General features: G+C 38.4%; 1 protein-coding gene across 2 annotated transcripts in view; it reads right to left on the bottom strand.

Annotated features, from left to right (window-relative positions):
• Positions 1 to 14,789, bottom strand: part of IPO8 (importin 8) — a 47,308-nt gene that overhangs the window by 7,297 nt on the left and 25,222 nt on the right. Inside the window, exons 15-23 of one of the 2 annotated variants that reach the window (XM_066183886.1) lie at positions 14,270 to 14,430; positions 13,715 to 13,840; positions 13,003 to 13,069; positions 12,307 to 12,432; positions 11,746 to 11,843; positions 10,638 to 10,733; positions 8,985 to 9,205; positions 2,300 to 2,505; positions 644 to 880 (exon numbers count right to left, since the gene is read on the bottom strand). In XM_066183886.1, coding sequence (XP_066039983.1) covers positions 644 to 880; positions 2,300 to 2,505; positions 8,985 to 9,205; positions 10,638 to 10,733; positions 11,746 to 11,843; positions 12,307 to 12,432; positions 13,003 to 13,069; positions 13,715 to 13,840; positions 14,270 to 14,430 — 1,338 coding nt within the window. Of the gene's footprint in view, positions 1 to 643; positions 881 to 2,245; positions 2,506 to 8,984; positions 9,206 to 10,637; positions 10,734 to 11,745; positions 11,844 to 12,306; positions 12,433 to 13,002; positions 13,070 to 13,714; positions 13,841 to 14,269; positions 14,431 to 14,789 lie in introns of those variants that run through there. The other variant, XM_066183887.1, reaches the window with a different exon arrangement.

Genomic DNA, 14,789 nt, shown 5'->3' with positions numbered 1-14,789 from the left:
GAAAGTGATTGTCAGCTTGCACACAAGTTCATTTCAGAATAACAAAATGAAACACATGGAAATTCAGGTTGGTTTTAAAAGAGAACCTGCACTGCAAAACAAGATCAGTATTCCTGTTGGTTTTCTTCGCACAGAATTCCCACTCTAGCAGAGGCAATCCATTTTGGGGAACTTAATTACATCCTCTGCTTTCTGAAACAGGAAGTTAACCATGTGACCATTATTCATGGACAATGTGAATTGAATCTCCTCGTTTAAAACTCATGAAAATTAAAAGCAACAGGAATAGTGAAACTGGAAAGGGAGAAAATAATTTCTCCATTAACATCTAGAAGGTGACAAATATTTCCCTACATCGGAGTTCCTCTAGTGACCAAGCCCCATTTATTTAGGCTGTGATTGAAAAATTCTGAGGGAGAATGTGAAGAGAATTAATCTCTGGCTGTATTTGCTACCATTTGATTTTTGCAGCACTAGTAAGCCAAAGAATGGTAGGACTAACATTAGAAAGTGAGATCACATTTTACAGTTTCAGTAATCTTAAATATTGTAAAAAAGAAAAGAGTTTTCCCCAGTGATGACCATAAACATCTCCAAATTATTTCATCGTGTTACATCATTCTGCCAATCAGGAAACACATACTTAGAAGTGCTTGTGTAAAAAACTGGTATTCATCAACACCATTTTCAAGGTCAAGAGGTGTGCTGAACCCTTCGAGAGCAGTCTCTTCCAAAGCATCTTCATCCCAGTCATCATCATCATCATCTTCTTCATCCTCTTCCTCTCCACCTCCACCACTGCCACCTCCTCCTCCACCATGGTTCTCCTGCATTGCCTGGCTCACTTCATTTGTTTCATCCTCATCGCTGGGTATCTCTTCTGCAAAAGCATTGATACGTTTTGTAAAACAAAGTTTAAAACTGTAAGGAAACAATGACACATGAATTAAAAACAATTAGTAAATCGAGGTTTTGGCAGGGAAGGGGACCTTCTGTTGACACCCTTTCCCCAAAATCTTCAAAGTCTTAGAAAAATGAAACAGTTAAAATATTTCCTACACTCAAGATCAGTTACTTTTGTTTCTATGCAGACCTGAGGAATGTGAAACTGCCAACTTTTTTCTTCTTTCATTCATGCAGACATTGTGCAATTATAGGGTTCAAGACTTTTGAGGAAATGTCTTCCATGAAACAGTCCATCACTCTGCTTTTTAAATTACAGAGACTTGCACAGAACTGACAAATGTACATAAAACCATGAGAAATCCATCTGTAGACCAACTGTCTGCTTCTCTTCTTGAGTGTTGCCTTATGTGAACACCTTAAACCAACATGCTAAGTTGGTGCTACCATGCATTCTGCTTATGAAACTATGACTCCCTGAATTAAATCCAACTACAACCTGCAATTCTAAATACTGCTCTTTCTTACTTAAGGAAAAGTATCTCTGACTTATATCCAAGATTTTACAAAACCAAGGCCTTCCTTTCCAAACCTGCAGCTCTTCCTGTGTTAACAGTTTAGAAAGAATAAAGATGACTATAGATGCAGCAAGCAGGGACTGAATCACAGGACAGAGATTTGAACATTCCCATGCTGTTTCCATACTGTATTCCTACGTATTGAGAAGAATTCTCTGATTCCGTTACAGAACAATCATGGGTGAAATGTGAGTGGGTTACATAATCTGCTTACATCCAATCTAATTTTCAGACCTCAAAACATCTACTCCTTGTCACACATGTTTGCCTGCAATGTTGTGCATAATTCCCTCCCCACAGCTCCCTCTGTAAGGCATATTTTGATGTTTTTTCTCTTCTGGCAGACACAGAGATTAGTGGCCTGTGTGCTCAAGGAACCTCAGCTGTCTAAAACCCCACTCTGAAAACAACTTTCCATTTGGACAAAGATGACCAGCCAGGATCTCCTTCAAAAGTCAACCAAAAACAGCTGGGAAGTGGAACAGCTTCTTTCCAGGAATTAAGAATATACCTAGTGGAGCCCTGGCAAACTCCTGATGCCTATGTGAGAAGACAGGGCATAATCACCACCCAGAAGAGTAGACCTGCAAGTTACTCTTGAACCAATACTACCCTTTCACAAAATGATAGCTGTTACACCTTGAAACATTTTAATTACACTTTGGGAGGAAAAATCAACTCCTAAGATCCTATTTCAAGCACCCAGTAAGCTGAGCTATTTTCAGCAGACTAATGAGTCTTAAAAACAAACTGCAATTTCTTACCCCCTTTAAATTAAATCCAGACAAAATCCACAATGTGAAAAGGGGAGATTTTACCATTATCTTCTGCAAAGTGTTTTTCATCTTTAGCATGATCCTCATGTTCTGTGAGCTCTCGTGAGGCGCAAACTTGTTTTAAGCCCAAGAAGAGGAGGAGGATTGAAGGAACAATCTGGGCAGCCACAGCATCCACTGCAGGTGGTCGGTTCTGCAATTCCATTAGGATGCTCAGTCCTATTATACACATCTTTCTGTCATGGAGTCTGAAACAAGACACAATTGTTAGACAAAAACCAGATTTTCCCTGCATTATATACAGAGCCTTAAAATCCTGGTGTTTGACATGGCAGAAGACAATGTCTCAGAGGCTATGTTCAAAGTCTATGCTCAAAGATGCTACACAAACTATTTTCTCTGTTCTGAATGCAAGTTTCCCACTGGAAAGTACTGGTCCAATAACAATTAAACATCTTTCAAGCACTGAAATTCCTGGAGCAACTTTTTCTGATTACCAAATGCAAAATTTGTAATGCTAAATAAATACTGTTCAATAATTATGTAGACTATCTTGTCTTTAATAAAGCATTTGATACAGATTGTCATTATTAAATAGGATGGAAAATTAATTTGCCTTGGCTTTGACAGCAGTCCTGTTTTAGGGATGGAAATTGGCAAAAACTATTAGTGAAGAGCAATGATAAGCAGAAATGCATTGAATTGCAGGGAGCATTTATGGAATGCCTCAGGGATAGCTGAAGTTAAATTGTGATAAGTCCATCAGAATGGCTGTCTTATACATATTTCAATATAAAATCTCTAATTTCTAATTTCTAACTTGAGACACATTGCTAACTCTGGTGAAAGCAGGGAAATAATTCCATCTTATCAAGAATAACTGGCAGTATACTCAAACTGGGAACTTGCAAATGACTAGACCTCCAGCAAAACAAACCGCAGACAACTGAAGGGAAAGAAATTCATTGAATTAGCAGCAGAAAGAATTTTATGTGACCATAGTCAGGAAACTAGGTAAGAACCTATGCTCTTAAACATAAGAATTGATTTTCACTTCCAGAAACGGAAGTTTCTGCAAACAAGATGGAAAAAAAAAATCTCTAAATGCCTCTGCAGACACTCTTTGGTTCTCCTTTACGGGAAACAACAGAAGTATTCAACTTGGAGCTAACATTACAGTATTCTGTTATAATGGGCTTGAGAGAGCTTTTTTTGTTTGAACTATTCAATTTGATGCTGACAGCTTCTGTGCAAGCCTTCTGCAGGACAAGCAAACCTCCAGAGCTGGCAGAAAATGGCCATCCTCTAAACTCTTAGGATACTTCCATTACTGAACCAGTTTTACTTTGGAATGAAGAGAAGTTGAGAGAGAAGAAGTAAGATGGGCACCACAGGCTGCAACAAAGCTAACAGGGGGACAACCAGCTCAACTCACCACTTCAAAAATTGCTACAGAAATAATGCTTTTAAGCATTTCATTACCAAAGTTCCTATATGACATGGTACTGAACTATTATATCCTTTAAGTAACACAAGTGATCCTATATTACAGCTTTCTAAACTTGAGCTTAAACAAGGTTAGAGATCTGGAAGGATTTCATGACACCTCCCATGTTGTCAGTCCTGTTAGGATTTACTGAAGTGATTCATTCTCAAGAGTAGTTGACAACAAAAATAAATTATATATGACCATGCAGAACATTATGATCCCAGCAGACCTTCCAAGAACAACAAAGTCAACCAGCATATCAAATGACACACTTTGTCACATTGGGTTTGGCTGCTTGGTTACACGTGTTGAAAAACGCACTGAAGCGCACGCAGGAACAGAGCATTCCTGTAACCACAATCCTTTCTTTTCACATGGAAAGGGACACAAGAGACAACACACAAACCAGCCAGGGAGACTGAGATAGAGGAACAGGGTCTGTTTTCGTGACAAAAAGCCCATAAATCCATTACTCCTTCTCAGCTGAAATGACTTACTCCTGCATGCTGAAAACAAGCTGTTTGCTCTCATGCCGACACTTTGCAGACCAAAAGCCAAGCTAAAGCTATAAATGAGGGACAGGTTAATGCAAGTAGAAATAGAAAAAATTTCTCTACCTCCTCTTTGTGTCAGCACTGTGATCCAAGTGTGACAAAAGCTCTGTAATCTATGCACAAGATTTCAATTCTGCATCTTGACACTGGGAAGCCATCAAATTTCTTCAGGACCCAAATGTACAAAGAAGCAATTTCAGCCACATGCACCAGAGTAAACTAACAACTCTCAGCACTATTTTTTATCATGTATTTGAAAAAGCTATTGTTGCACAATGCCAATTGCAAAATGCAACAGTAAAATGTAAAAAAAAAAAAATCTTAATAATTAATCCTTCGCTTCATATTAAATTATCATTTTGGGACAGCAAATCAAAGTCTAAGAATGAAGCCCTGCTGTTTGAAAAGGAGTCATAATTGGGAAGTGGCCCAGATGACGAAAACCCACAGCATATTTGTCATCCTCCACTTCAAAGCCGCTAAACAGAGAATTTGCAAAAATCAACACATGTCTTCAGAATATGCATGTCATTAGAAGGCCCTGCAGGACAGCAGAAATTCAGGCATCGAGCCATCTTTAGTGAACCTGAGCCAGAAGGAGACTTTTCTTTCACCTGCCAGCAGAGACAAACAGCAGGAAAAGCATCTGCCTTGCCTGAAGTTCAGTATTCTACTATGCCCCAGCTGTATTAAGGACCCAAAGGACCAAACAAGCAAAATAGAGTTTTATAAATTTTCATAATAGCAAAGAATGGCTTCAGGACCATTCCGTTGCTATCAAAAGGCTCATTATTTCAGTACCCTTCCATCTGCTCAAGGGAGCCTGGATATGATTCTCCTTAGTAATTTGTGCTTTGAGATCTGTACTTATTTGCTCAGAAGCACACAATAGCCCTCCCTAACAATCAGGGACTCTGCTTATTCCTCAACGGTTTATCAAGCCCGGAGTGTTAAACACACAACACGCAGCACTGCAATGCACGACTCCAAGCCAAGTCTATTTTTAACAAGCTGTGTGTGGTCCTCATAACCTGCAGGACCTCTTCTTGCTAACACACTTTCTTCTAATACAGCACAAAGGATTTTAAAATCTTTTGTATTTTAAACCAAGCTGAAAGTATTTCAGAAAAAAATTGCTAAGCCTTTCCTTTTACTGGTTTGCTGTGCTCCTTTATGTGAGAATCAAGTTTCTTTCTATTACATCAATCCAGTTCCTGGACAAACTGCAAATAATTAGCCACATCCTTCCAGATGCAAAGTTGGAACCAACATAAGACTGGGATTTTTATGTACGACTCTGAGAAACTAGGATTTTTAACTATTCAAAATCCTATCAAATATATAACCCTATTCAGCTTCAAAGAACCCAAAATCACTTACTGAGGGGTTTTTTGAAGCAAGTGAGATTTTCCTTTCACCCTAGTTACCACAGAAGAATTTTTAGTATGAGAATAAGCATAAGTCATGCAGAAGTTTCACCCCAACAGCTATCAGGAAAAAGGTAGAAAGTGGTAAAGTACAAATGTTTCTGCAAAAGGCTTTCCAGTGTGAAGTTACTGTAGAAAACATTTAGAAATAAATACCATATGCCGTCGCATATAGGCACTATCAGCTCACAACCACAGATATGTGACATCCACTATGACATATTCAATTTATGCACAGTCTTACCCTTGGAAGTTCTGAGTTCTCCTTGCCTGGCTAATTTTTAATATGCCAAATTTCTAACCTTTCTTTAATAGTTTCCATGGTTTTAATAACATGGAAGAATAGCTACCTTTCTTACCATAACTGCTTTTCCCCTCCATTTTTTCCCATGGATGCCATCTCATGTGTTTACATGTGCTGCTCCAGAAATATGCATTCTTTAGGTAAACACCACTGGCTCCAGCCTGAGCGTGTACAGCCATGCACAACCCTACTGCTGGCAGAGCTGGATCCATGGGGACTAAGACTTCACAGGAACAGAAGAAAGACATAGAATCATAGAATGGTTTGGGTTGGAACCCAGTAAGATGATGTTCAGTAAGTCCAAGTGCCCAGTCCTGCACTTTGGCCACAATAACCCCCTGCAGCATTATAGGCTGGGGATGGTGTGGCTGGACAGTGCCCAAGAGGAAAGGGACCTGGGGGTGCTGGTGATAGCAGCTGAACATGAGCCAGCAGTGTGCCCTGGTGGCCAAGAGGGCCAATGGCATCCTGGCCTGTATCAGGAATGGTGTGGCCAGCAGGAACAGGGATGTCCTTCTTCCCGTGTACTGGGCACTGATGAGGGCACACCCTGAGTGCTGTGTCCAGCTCTGGCCCCTCAGTTTAGGAAGGACGTTGAGATGCTTGAGCATGTCCAGAGAAGGCAACAAGGCTGGTGAAGGGCTTGGAACACAAACCCTGTGAGGAATGGCTGAGGGAGCTGGGTGTGTTTAGCCTGGAGAAAAGGAGACTCAGAGGTGACCTTATCACTCTCTACAACTTCCTGAAAGGTGGCTGTAGTCAGGTGGGGGTTGGTCTCTTTATTCAGGCAGCAACTGACAGAATGAGAAGACACAGTCTTAAGCTGTGTCAGGGGAAATATAGGTTGGATATTAGGAAGAAGTCTTTTACAGAAAGGGTGAAAAGTACTGGAATGGTCTGCCCGTGGAGGTGGTGGAGTCATCATCCCTGGATATGTTTAAAAAAAGACTGGATATGGCACTCAGTGCCATGGTTTAGTTGAGGTGTTAGGGCTGGGTTGGACTTGATGATCGTGAAAATCTCTTTCAACCTAGTCATTGTGTGTGTGATTCTGTGTGTGTGGAACGGACCCTAAAGATCATCTAGTTCCAACCCCTATGCCACGGGAAGGAACACCTTCCACTCAAAACCCCATCCAGCCTGACCTTGAACACTTCCAGGGATGGAGCATCCACACAAGAGTGTGAGATTTATGTGGACAAAGCATCTTGAACAGTCACTGTCACCACCACATTCCAAATTTCCTGCATGGTTGACAAAGAAATGACATCAAGTTTCACCTGGTCCTTCACATCTGGAGGTAGATTTACTTTGACCTTGTCCAGTTTCTCCAGGATCTGTGAGTTTACCAACTTATTTGAATCTGTACCTAAAACTGCCTCTTAATGGAAAGTAAGGTAAGTGTAAACCAAAGCAGCAAATGGCAACTTATGACAAAAAGGACTGTACAAATAAGGGTTCCCACTGCTCTCTGATGAAGACATGACCTTGTTAGGTGGGGACCCAAGAAAGGGTTTCAAGACCATGACTTTTTTTTTGCACTGCTGTCTTTTCCTGTTCAGTTAGGCCACTGAATCTGGGGCTCCTTTAATACTCCTAAGAAAACAAATGTTCTACTAGAAGCAGTGTTCTCCTTAGGGAAAGAGAGGAAATCCCTTACAGCACATAGTGTCTCACCAGCAGTACTACAGCAAAAGCCCTACCCTACACTTGGAAGCCACAATGTGAGGGGAAACCACAGAAGGATGACTTTTAGATTTATGCAATACTACAGGTATTTCCCTGCTGGAAGCAGCGGATCAAACAGAGATTTTTAATCCTCTGCTGCCATTCAAGTGCAGTTCTGGGCAGAATGACGGGCATGACAACCACACGTTTAACTTTTCATTTTTACAGAATTTGTTAACCTTTGTCTCAGCTCCAAATAAGAGTTTATTTGAACAGTAGTTTCAGTAGCTGGTGTTTTTTGAAGAGCAACACAGAAGAACTGAAAATTAGGCTGCAGCTCACAATACTACTTGAGATTGGAGCCTAGTCAGACCCTCAACATTTTTCCTCACTGAATCTGACTAGTTTCTCACTGAATGCTCCAGGATGAACTGTTTCAGGCCACAAATCTCTTTCAGTTTACCATCTGTAGGGAATATCTTCTTTCCTACATCTATGTATGCACTCAGCATGTGATATGTAGTGAAAAAAATGAAAGCACGAAGAGATGAAACTCAAGAACTTCACTTCAGCCATAAAAGAAAACCGGTACGTGGAAATCCTAAAATGTCTTGCCCTTTTCTAAAGTTGATAAATACAAAAATAATTTAGTAATTAACAATAATATTACCACAAAGTGTGGAAGAAGCAACTTAAGGAAGACATGGCGTAAGCCTATCCATACACCTGCAGCCAGATGTCAGCCTCCAGTAACAAAACAAAACTTGAGCAGAAGGTGAAAGGTAGCTGTTAACTACATCTGTCTGCTTTACCCTTAAGTGGATTTGAACCTCACAGTTAAGACACCACATCTCAGCAGAGAGGCAAGCATTGGCCTTCACCTCTGCTCAGCATCAAGTGCATGCTCTGCTAGGTGATGACAGGCTTTGTTCCCTTTCATTAACTTTACAAATGCTCAGCTCCTGCCTGAGTGCACACCAGCGCAGCACACACAAATTCAAGGGAGGTCACAGTGACGTTTAAGTTCGGCAGTATGCTAAGCAGTCAATGGCACAATGATAAATATGCAAGTTGATTGTGAAAATTCATTTAAAGTCAGAGGTGGGGTTCAGTGGAAAGTGTAATTGTTTTTCAAATTAAATAGAGCAGTTAAAAATAACTTACAAAACACAGAACTGAAAGTACATATATAGTGTTTCAGATAAAAAGTTAACATGTTGTTGAAAACCAGCTGGTCAATTCCAAATATTGTATTAAAAAAAAAAAAAAAACCCTCAATACTTGCCCAAAAAAACAGTCTGTGTCATTCATCCATTGGTTTATGAACTGTGCAGTGATGGGCTCAGGATTGTGTGGGAATCTGATGTTCTCCAAGGTGTGCAAAAGTAGGTCAGGATTGTAGTAGAGTGCAGCTATGGCAACTTGAAGACACATGGTACGAAGTTCACTTGTTTTAACCCCTCGAGTCAAGCGCTCCAGAACAGCCTCCACAAAGAGGGGAATACACTGTGCATATAATGAGAAAAAAAGAAAAGGAAAGGAAAAAAAAAAAGGAAAAGAGACATTAGACATGTTGCCAGGTTATACAAAATTTTATAATTCCTTTGCCAGAATTATGTCCTGAGTTATCTGAAGTTCAGGTATAGAAGCAAGGAACACATTCTATTCATTTTCTAGCCTCTGATCACACGTTTAGAAATCTTCCCCAAAACAGCTCTTCTCTGAGCTAAAAATTGCTATTTTATTCTGAGCACAGGGGAGAATAATTGGGGCCATTTGGCGGAGTTTGTTCTAGCATGTAGAAAAGCTTTAGAAAAAAACTGAAGATATTCTCATCTTTAAAGAAACACACCAAACAATTTCAAAACTAACAGCCAATAGAAACTGAACTACCTAAATCCGTAACATAAGAAGTTTTTCCTAATAAATGTAAAGTGATGTTAATTTTTTTATAGAAGTTTAAAATGAGTTTATTCAGATAAAGGCAAACATGCACAAATTTCTAGACAATGAAATAAGCATCTTCTAAACACACATATATTTCAATGGGCAAATTTATACTTTTCAAAAATTTGGGAAGCATTACAGAAGTTTTAGTTTATGAGTTTCAGTACAGTGTGCAATCATTTTAATTCACAGAGTTGTACAGCTCAAGTAAGGCCTTCCAGCACATACTTATTTCAATGCAAATGTATTGAATTCGCTTTAAACTCTTCCAGATTTCCTTTAAAAATAGAATCTTTCAGAGAACAGTTTTATCTTCAATTACTTCAGATTTACACTAGTAAAGTTATATATATATAAGCTATATATATATAAGCTATATATATAGTTTCAGTGAAATTAACTGAAAATTTATTTCTGAAGTTGTACTGTGGCAACATCAAGCATCAAGGTAATTTAGGCTCATTACATGAGTTCAAAATTTGGCCCTTAATAGGAAAAAGACTACTTTCTAAAAAGGTGTTCTAAGAAACTCTGGAAAATTGTGATTATGTTTCTCGCTGCAATCACAATCCAGCCATGTTAAAAAATCTGCGCTTCCAAACGCACTAAGTAATTTAAAACATCAAAAAGTTCCTATAGCTTGGAGAAAAACCAGCAAGATATGTACAGTTAACCTCTCAGACACAGTAGTTTTAACTATGTTTTGCATCAAAAGGGAAATTCTATTGAGAGAAAGCAAAAAAGGACAATCTTGCACAACATACTATATCCTTATAATTCAGTCCATATGCATTTTGTGGTCATGCCCATTAATATCCTGTCTCAAAACCAAAAAACTCCAACCTTACAAACTTTCCTGAGTTCATTTACTTGTTTCTGTCTTTCTCCCTACCTTACATTTCCCTCAAATTCTCTAATTCCAGCTGCTGATCTCAGGAACCATGGATTATTAGAAAGCAATAAAAATGAAAACCTGTTCAATATGTATCACCTGGTCAATACCCCGTCCTTTGCACTGAAGGACAATCACTTCTAGGAGTTTGGCTGCATGGCACTCTGCATCTTCTCCTGCATCTCCTGTCAGTACCTAACAAATAGAGTAACAATTTAATTTATCAGCAGTCAGTGACAACACTGAAAGCAAGTGCTCCTGTACCTGCATACATCCAAAAATCTTTACACAGCATATACATATGTATTCATGCTACATTTTGTGAGGAATTAAGACACATAATTCATCTCTACAGGACATAAACAAGGATAAGTGGCTAAAGGTGAATTTTAAAAACTAGAAGAAATTGCTATAGTTCTTAAAACATGTTATATTTTTTACATGTCCTCACTTTCCCTTTTTTAGAAAGAAACGTCACTTATAAGAATCACTGATGTTTTCCACACTGTGCTTCCATATTTTCATTTCAATTCTAATAGTCACTGGCAAAGTGAAGTGCTATGTCTAGGCTAGTTTCTGATTGAGAACAAGATGTATCAATCATTCTGCGTGTAGGCACATACATATGAAACTGAGTGCTTCATATCAGTACATTTCAACCCCATGGTCACTGTCAATCAAACCTGACAGAAGAAGCAACATTTTCACATTTAAATACACTAAGTTTCTTTAAAATAAGCAGGTAGCTAGATGGCTAACATTCTCCAATGCCTCAAATCAGAGCAGGACTGCAGCATGATCTCATACTTTATTATACATGAGAGACTCAGCATAAAAGAGAAACAAGATAAATGTAGGAAGAACTTCAAATGAGTTCGCACCTTAGCTGACAACCAGAGAGTCCAACTGCAAGATACACAACCCAAGGAAATCAGGCTTCATTAATTCCCTACCTACCAAAATAGCTCTCCATAGAAGAGAGTCAAGACACACAGCAACTTTCTCCCACACAGATTTTTGCATGCAATTTTTTTAAAGCATGTCACTTAAAAAGTGTGAAGGTGCTGTGTGTGCTCAGAACTGAGTCAAGACCAAAATTCACTCAGTTCCGAAATGCTTAGCCACCACACGGCATGTTCAGGTCACTCAGTTCCTCTAAGTGTTATGTACCAGTGATAAGCACAACAGTAAGAATCAGAAGCCTTACCTTTTTACACATAGAGTAAATGATTTCTAAATGCTTTGGGTTAGACAGTAAAGTATCAGTGTCAATGGTCACATAATTATGCAAGAGAGGCATCATATCTGCAGAACAGGGAAAAGAGAAAAAAGTTACAGAAAGTGCTAGCCAGAGAGGTAGTCCTAGAGGGGAATTCATTAGTTCCAGCTTCTTGAATATGGTTGGAAATGCAAACTCTGCAAAAGTCTTTCTGGAAGAACTCTTCATAAAATGCACTATGCAGGGTGCATTCTTGGAACTAGAATAGGACTATATTTTAATTAATCAATTTGCAGTTTCACATCAACTTTGAGTATTCAACTTTCTTTGAGTTCAGGACCCCGACAACAACTGATCGCATTGACAGATTTGAACATACTTCTCCTACTTAAATATCTCCTGTTACACTCCCACACTGAACAGACGGTCAGGGCATGACTCAAATACATGATCATTTTAAACCAAGACACGAAATGGAAGCGACCCTTTATCAGAGTGGATTTTAGAGTAAAAACAGTAGAAACATCATTAGAACAGAAGTGACTTTACCTGCAAAGTATTCAAAGCAATCCTGCTGGAAAACCTCATAGAGAACACCTAAAAGCTGCCACATCTGAGGTGAAATCATCTGGCATGTTAAGCTGAAGGCCAAGGACAGAATTTCTTCATAAAACTCTGTAAAAGGTAAACAATTTGAAGCAGGGTGTTTTACAAAATAAATTTAACTTGCAAATATCTTGAAATCTGAAACCGAGTCCTGAGTCATGAACAACTGGAAGACAGCAACTAGAAACTAAATCATACATAGAAAAATAAAGCAAATTGTAAAAGACTCTTGCAGACAGGCCTTATGTTGGCTATAGCTACAATGATATGTAAAAAAAAAAATTTTTCTTTCAGCCTTTGTTTTTTCTGCAAGGCCTTTATCACAAAACTTTAACTTTTAGTGCAGCATACTGATAAAGCAGTAATTTAATTTCAGACCATGTCCATAAGAGACTAATTTAATTGTAGACATTATCCTTTAACACAATTAGCCAGAATTATAATCAGAACAGCATCTTCAGCTTTTGACCTCCAAAACACAATAGCCAATCTGAATAATGTACAAGAGTGGATCAGGAGAAACAAATTACAGAGGTAAAGCAATGACTTTTTTCTTCAAAGAAACACATACAAAAAGATGAAAATTTGTTCTGGAAGATAACAATTAATTTACATGTTTTTACATATCTCTGAACATACCTATAACGTGTTTCTGCAAAACAAGGCCAATGATCTGTAAACAAATGCTCTCGAGCTGTTGAGTGATCTGAAATAAAACCATAAAGCAGTTTATTTAAAAAATTAGAAATTCAGTAATCAAATAAATGTATTTGAGTTACTCAGTTTGAGAAGTTTTTCAAATCAAAAAGGCATTTATCATTTTCTAAATGCTGCATTAGCAATCACAATATTATGAAATAAGTTCTCCCTGATGCAGAAAGAACCTCTCTACCCTGAACACGTGATATGTGGACATACATTGCAACCACAATTGGGAGACCAATTCCTAGGAATTCTATTCAAGAAATTCCTGGGTAAACTAGAGATATGGGTCATCACTGTAAAAAACTAGTCTTATGCAAAATATTTCTTCTTAAATTCGACTTTAACACTCTTTAATAACACCAGCCAATTGTGAAGAAAACTAATTCTACCCCAACCAAAACCAGCACATTCCAAAGAAGTGTTTACCAAGTAAGGGCTAACAATTTTACCCTCAGGACATAAATTCCCATGAAGCTGAAAGCTAAACAATTAATAAATCACAAAAGTAAACTGGGCTTTAAATCCATCAGAGATGGCTTGGTACCATCCTGCTGTAGTAAATGCACGCTCATGCCAAGTGATGCAACATACACAAAAGTGCTTGTTATCATGAATGAAAGGAGGCAAGTACAAAGGAAAATCTCACCTCCTTGTGATCTTCCACAACTGTCAGGATCGTGTCAATTGTGTGCAAGATGCCCATGGCCATAACCGTTTTGTCCTCTACTTCCTCATATTCCTCACTCTGAAGTACTTTACCAAATATTTCAGCCTGTGAACAAAACCAACCAACTTGATATTCAAGAGCAAACCAGTGTTTCTAATTTGTCATTCAAAACCAAGGCAGTTAATGCAGCAGCAGCAATGCTTTATCTGTAAGAGCTGTCAGCACTGAAAAATATGCTTGCTACTTTTGAAAGGGAAACACAGCAAATTAAAATCTCCTCTTTTTTTAGGGGTCTATGTTAAGTCATTTGAAATGCTAAATAGTTAGAGCTTGACACAAATGAGTATCTTTGAAAAACCTATAGGTTTTAAAGATGCTTCATACAGAAAAAAACCCCATAAATACTGTAAATACTACAAGTGGACTCTCATAAAGATCATTTTAAACAGTGTGCACTTCAAGCAGAGTTCATTAAATGTTTACTGAACTAGGCATTTGCTTCTGACAGGACTGGTGTTTTACTATTCCTCTTACCAGGTGTTGAGTCATGTCCACAGCAATAGTAGCGACTTCCTGGCTGTACTCATAGATCATCTTCTGGATTACATTTGTGAGATCATCGTTTTCTGTCTCTCTGACAATGTGCAGGAGCTCCTGCATCACTGGCCTTACATAAGGCTTCACATATTCCTTGGCTAAAAGATCAGTAGAAAGTGGGTGAAATCAACTATCCAAAAACACAAATACACAGCATCTCTGAACTGCCAGGTAGCAGACTACTCACGAACAAAGTAAGATTTTTAATTTGAATTCACGACAAAAATAAAAAAGACAAAAAACATACCCAAGGCAATTTTATAGTCCATAACTTGTAGACAAAGTAAATAAATTGCGGAATATCGAAATGCCACCTACAGCAAAAATCCAGTTTTGAAGGAACACTTTCCCTCATATAGAAGCAGTGTTCATTTTTAAACACGACACTGCTTAACTTCACTAAAAAAAGCCAAAGATGGGTGATATTTACTTTATTAAAACAAACATGCTGATTCTA

This window comes from Chamaea fasciata, unplaced genomic scaffold (genome assembly GCF_029207755.1).
Source record: "Chamaea fasciata isolate MVZ Bird 193981 ecotype frontalis unplaced genomic scaffold, bChaFas1.0.hap1 SCAF_5, whole genome shotgun sequence".
NCBI lineage: Eukaryota > Metazoa > Chordata > Aves > Passeriformes > Sylviidae > Chamaea > Chamaea fasciata.
The sequence above is the reverse complement of the archived record's forward strand: the minus strand, read 5'-3'. Positions and strand labels throughout refer to the sequence as shown.